This window comes from Trifolium pratense, linkage group LG4 (assembly GCF_020283565.1).
Source record: "Trifolium pratense cultivar HEN17-A07 linkage group LG4, ARS_RC_1.1, whole genome shotgun sequence".
NCBI classification, from domain to species: domain Eukaryota; kingdom Viridiplantae; phylum Streptophyta; class Magnoliopsida; order Fabales; family Fabaceae; genus Trifolium; species Trifolium pratense.
In genome coordinates, this window is record NC_060062.1 from 9,944,588 (window position 1) to 9,950,981 (window position 6,394).

Genomic DNA, 6,394 nt, shown 5'->3' on the forward strand with positions numbered 1-6,394 from the left:
ATTGTCCCGAACGAATGACGTACATTCAAAACTCTTAAGGAGACCATTAAATTCAGTATATGTGGTTTGAGTGTAGGATTAAAGCTAATAATAAAAACAATCAATTTTACATGAGTTAGGGTGAGGACTAGTATAGCACACGTGACAACTTGTGAAACCATTGAGCCTTAAGGGTAAGGATACCTAAGTATAAGTAACTATGAAGAAGTGGAACCGACTGGGGCGAGGATAATTATAAACAACGTAAAGGCAACCTATAATAGGTTGTTCTCGGATTGTAATAGAAATAGGTAAAGAGTGCTCCTGAACCTATTTTATAAAGACTAATCTTAATAGAAGGGAACAAAGTAAATTAAGTACCAAGCAGGAGTAAGGGAGGGATTCGAAAACACTTAACCACCCCGCGTGGACACACTCTTTGAGGCCTAACTCTATTGGCAAGGACCAAGTAGGCTGATTTAACCGAGAACACCCCTCCTGGCTCATGACTCCAGTGTCAATCATCCATCATAGTAGAAAAAGGAACCTGACGCAATAACTCGATTAACTGAGTAAGGAGGTGTTGGTCATGCATACCAAGAATTGTCCTCCATCTAAACTCCCACACCCACTCTCCGCTTATTAGAATTTAAGAGGCCTATACTCAACCACAAAAGCTAGCTTGAGAGTTGAGGTTTGCACTACACTTATAAAGATTATTTATGTCATATCTCTAGCCAATGTGGGACTTCTAACACCGCTGACCCAGTTGCCCATATCCCCATCTCTATCAAGACACTGATCGGAAGCTTGAAAGAGAGATTGGTACCGAATCCTAAGCAGTACCATGTCGACCCAGGTATCAAACAAAAAATATGTCAATTTCCCATTACCAATCGTCTTAAACACCCCTTCAGAGAACCAATCCGACTAGGAGTCCACCTGAGTCCCTAATAAAGAAACATCACACCACCATGAAGATGCCCCTCTTAAGCCACTAGGTCGTCCTCCGAGATGCGAAGCAGGAAAAAGGGTCTCATACCTAGCCAAAAGAATATCGCGACAGATTCATGTTCCTTCAGAAAGGATCCTCCACCGCCACTTACCAAGCAAGCATTGTTAACCAAACGAAGGTCCCTAACCCCCAACCCCCCTTCTTTCTTGGGTTTACACACATTTACCCAACTCACCCACGCTATCTTTTTCTTACTATCAACACCCCTCAAAGGAACTTTTTTTGTAACCCCACAATCAACTTCCACACCTTTACTGGCATGTTCAAATAAGAGAGAAAGAAAATAGGTATAGAATTAAGAATAGAATTGAGTTGGACCACCCTACGCCCAATGCTGACCCGCCTATTATTCCAGGTCCCCAACTTCTTAGAAATTGTATCAACAAGAGGTTGCCAAGTAGATAGCTTCCGTGCATTGGCTCACCACCTATGAACTCACCACAGACGTTAACGCCCATGACTTTACAATTTTCATTGTCTTGACTTTACACATTTTCATAAAAATTTACTATTTAAAATGCTTAAAGAGTATTTTGGGACACTCGTTAGTAAGACTCATAAAAATATTTATTTAATGTGATTTTAAAGTCATAAAACTCTCTTATATAATAAATTAGTATTTAATTACCGATCGTTAGTTGGTCAAACGGTGATTGACGCCGAATTTGATCGAAAAGATCACGGTTCGATCCCGCAACTATTGTCAGAGAGCTGGAACCACTTGATTTCAGAACTGACCCCAAACTTAATTAGGTGGTTCAATAGGCCGAATGCTGGAGTGAAAAAAAAATTAGCTCTTCATTGTGTTTAAGTCCTAAAATCGTGCCCATGCAATATTTGTAATGATTATATACTTTATATTATCTTTAGATTATTGTGATTGTGATTGTGATTGTGATGGTCTCTTGCTCTTTAGATTACTGTGATTGGTTCTTGCAAGTTGCAACTATGGGCCGCCGTTGTTATTGCCCATTTTATTTTGTTCTATGATCGCTCATGTTTTTAATCTCTAATCTTTTATATTATAAGCTTGTATACACAAGCAAACTCTAAACCCTAATTTGTTTTCTCAGTTTTCCCTCCATTTTATCTTGCAATTTTTATTAAAAAATAATACAATTTTGTCTTGACTAAGATTCGAACCCGCAACCTTTTAATGCAAGGCAATATTTCCAACCATTATGGCAAGTATACCAATTGTGATTAAAATTATGTGCAATAATTGATAAACATCATCAATTTTAAAAGTATATCATATCAAAATTATTTTTTGACGCAAATCATGTCAAAATTATTGTTGACTATATTATTCATCACGAAATATTTGTATGTCTTTCCTGATCAATGATTTTTTTTCTACCGGATCATAAATTTAGAGAATAATTATCATGTGAGATTTGGAAAGTTATTATCATGTGTGTTTTGGAAAGTTATTATCAAACTCAATTCTGCTAAATCAATTTTTTTTTTCCAATACAATCAAACACAACCATAGTCATGTCAAATCACATTCATTATTTTGATTTTAACAATGCAGATTTAATATTAACCGATGATCAATTGATACAATATGCACTAGCAGATATTGAGATGATGTTACGTAGTTGTGTGAAGAGTTTAAAAGATTATCCCCCAATGCTTAGAGCAGACACATCATTAGTTCCTGATATACAAAATAGTTTAATACACGACGAATTGAATTATAACAGACAATCATTAGTCGAGGAACATGTTAGATTGATGTCAACTATGACTTCAGAGCAACGTAAGTATATGACACAATCATGACAAGAGTTAACGAAAACAAACCTGATGTGTTTTTTCTTTATGGTTATGGCGGTACATGGAAGACATTTATCTAGAGGGCCATGTCAGCCGCATAACGCTCAAAAGGTGAGATAGTTTTAACAGTTGCCTCAAGTGGGATCGCTGCATTGCTTATACCTGGCGGTAGAACAGCACATTCAAGGTTTTGTATTCTTCTAAGCATTACACTCAAAAGGTGAGATAATTTTAACAGTTGCCTCAAGTGGGATCGCTGCATTGCTTATACCTGGTGGTAGAACAACACATTCAAGGTTTTGTATTCCTCTAAATGTTGATGAGTTTTCAACATGTACCATAGTTCCTAAAAGCCCTTTGGCGCTATTAATACAAAAAGCAAAGCTCATTATATGGGATGAAGCACCAATGATGCACAAACACTATTTCGAAGCTGTTGGTCGAACTTTAAAATATATTCTTAAGTCTGTTGATGAAAAAAATAAACACATTTCCTTCAGTGGAAAAGTTGTTGTTTTTGGCGAAGATTTTAGAGAAATTCTACCAATAATACCAAAAGGTACAGGGCCAGAAGTTGTTCATGCTACTATTAATTCTTCGGTTCTTTGGAATTTTTGTGAAGTTTTAACATTGAGTAAAAACATGAGGCTTCTCGGTGGTGCTTCGAGTGCAGACGTTGAACAAAGACGATTGTTTTCTGAATGGGTTTTGGGTGTTGGCGATGGAGAAATTGGAGATGACAACGACAATGATTTAAAACTTGACATTCCATCAGATTTATTGATTCCAAATTCAGGTGATCCTCTTGCTTTTATCGTTGAAAGCACATATCCCCAACTTTTACAAAACATGAACGATATAATGTATTTCCAAAATAGAGTTATACTAGCTCCTAAAAATTTAATAGTCGACAAAATAAATTATTATATGTTGGATTTAATTCCCGGTGAAGAAAAAAACATATTTGAGTTATGATACTCCACTCACACAAAATGTAGACGATCAAACAGTGGATGATGTTCATACTCCCGAATTTTTGAACACGATTTCTACATCGGGACTTCCAAATCACAAGTTGAGACTTAAAGTTGGAGTGTCAGTTATGATATTAAGGAATTTGAATCAAAAATTAGGATTATGCAAAGGAACAAGACTTATTATTACGAGATTTGGAAAACGTGCTCTTGAAGGAAAAATTATTTCAGGAAGTAATATTGGTGATCAGGTTTTCATACCTAGATTTTCTCTGACACCATCTGACGTGAGAATTCCTTTTAAATTTCAACGGAGACAAATTTCTATAATGATTTATTTTGCGATGACTATTAATAAGAGTCATGGACAATTTTTAAAGCATGTTGGGATATATCTTTCGTCGCCAGTGTTTTCACATTGTCAGTTGTATGTTGCAATTTCAAGAGTTACTTTTAGAAAAGGATTAAAAATATTGATCATCGATGACGATAGTGAAGATACGACTAAGACTTCGAATGTGATCTATAAGGAAGTCTTCCGTAATATAACATAATTTTCTTTGTATGAATATTTATCCAAAATTATTGTTGAACTATCGTTTAATGTTACTCAACTTTTTTCATATACCTTACATTATTGGAATTATCATATCTTATTTAATCATATATATATATATATATATATATATATATATATATATATATATATATATATATATATATATATATATATATCTTATAGCTAATCAGACCCGTGCACCGCACGGGTCGATGTTCTAGTATATTTATTTATCACAATGGAAAAGTGAATTACAATGACTTAATGTTGTTATTTATCACAAATAATATTTAATTACTTTTTCAAATTAATGAATTATAATTTATAATGACTTAATTTAAATAGAGCATATTGTCTTTTTATGCCCCGTTGGATTTCTCTTTTGCTTCTCTTCGTGTAGCTTTTAGTACACCTTACTTTTTTTATTGAACAATTAGTACCATTTACTTAATCCTAAAATGTGGGTGTAGTACTATTTGTACATATTTACCCATCCAATATATACTATACTTTTGATGTTAAAAAAAAAAAACAATTATATATTATGAGATTAATGGAGTAATATATTGTCTGACTTTTTTTAAATTTTTTGGCCAAGTTATTCTTTTTAATTAATTATGTTTTGTTACATTTGAGCCATTGAAGTTATAAGACTTCCCGTATATACAAATTCCTCACCGTTAAATCAAATTTAATAGCTTATTAATTTTATTTATTTGTTGAAAATAATGTGAATATTCAGAAACCTAAATCAAATAAGAGAAATCAAATAACCAAGTAAAAACCCAATTTAAATATTTTACTATGTAATTCATAAAATAAAACAACACGGTAATAAGAGAATAGGGCCACATGTAACATGAGCTTCCATCACTCTCATTCTTATTCTCAATAACAGTAAATGGCACTCTCATATACTAGTGAGTAGTTTCCATAATCTTGGAGCTGCAATGTCATCATCAAGCTTTAATGCTGTATTATAACAACAACAAAAACTAGTCAGTAATTAATTAATTTATTGTTTTCAAGCCCCACTTCAAAAAATAAAGAAGCAGTAGATTAGTAGTAGTGACTTAATCTAAAAAATCATAAAAATAAAGAATAATATAAAAAAAAAATCTTAAATATAAATTTGCTCCAAAGGTTGACCATTTATTATTTTTGTGAGATCCATATTAGATCAATCAAACAAAAAATATACTACATCTGTTTCTTTCTTCTTTTTTTTTTTTACTAAATTGTTTCTTATTATAACGATCTTTGACAAAAATCACATGTATTAAAAAAAATTGTTACGGTAATAAATTTGTTTGAAATATGTGTGACTATAAATTACCATTTGTGTTAAATGTATTAAATGTCAAAATTTTCAAATGTGCTATTAAAATGGTGAGAATATTGAAAGTTAATTAGATAGAACACATACGTAGCACAGTTGGTGGTGGTACTGATCTTGTAAGGAATGTTAACACCACATTTGCCGGGGAGACCAGCAGCAAGGTTGTTATTCAAACCAGAAATAGCACCGGCGGCACTTTTCAAGCAGTTACAAGCAGCCTGACGATCAGGTGTGGTTGTCGCAGCGCTGTTGAGTCTCTTGATTCCAGCACAACATGCGGCAGATGGACCAGGACCACCAGGACCACCTCGAACGTAATTAATGCATGGAGCAACAGCACTAGTTACAATTCCACATGATATTGCAGCTTCTGAAATAGGTGCAAAAATCATGCACATTGCCAAAACAACACATGCTACCTTCATGTTAGCCATTATTTTCTTACAAGAAAATGTGTTTGTGTTTTGGTTTGGAATATTTTTTTGTTGGTTGGATTGTTTGATGTGGAATGTGTTAGGGTGTGGGGGTTTATATAGCAAATAAATAGAAGGTAGGAAGATAAGTAGAGTGATGAGTTTTTACGAGTGCATATGGGTATAGTGTCAAAATTGGGTGGAAGTTGTGGGTTGTATGTATTATTATGTATTATTATGTATTAAATGATGTATGGTGCATGCTCCTTAATTATTGGCCACTTGTCAAACTATCATTTGATTTCACTTTTAATACTAGTACTTTAGTATGGT

The 6,394-nt window shown here is 33.6% G+C and overlaps 1 protein-coding gene across 1 annotated transcript; it reads right to left on the reverse strand.

Annotated features, from left to right (window-relative positions):
* Positions 1-5,079: 5,079 nt before the first annotated feature.
* LOC123921285 (non-specific lipid-transfer protein-like) lies at positions 5,080-6,170 on the reverse strand. Its single transcript, XM_045973763.1, has 2 exons — positions 5,736-6,170; positions 5,080-5,281 (listed from the first exon to the last, which is right to left on the reverse strand). The coding sequence occupies exons 1-2, from the start codon at positions 6,080-6,082 to the stop codon at positions 5,269-5,271; spliced, it is 360 nt and encodes a 119-aa protein (XP_045829719.1). The 5' UTR covers positions 6,083-6,170; the 3' UTR covers positions 5,080-5,268.
* Between the last annotated feature and the right edge of the window lie 224 nt (positions 6,171-6,394).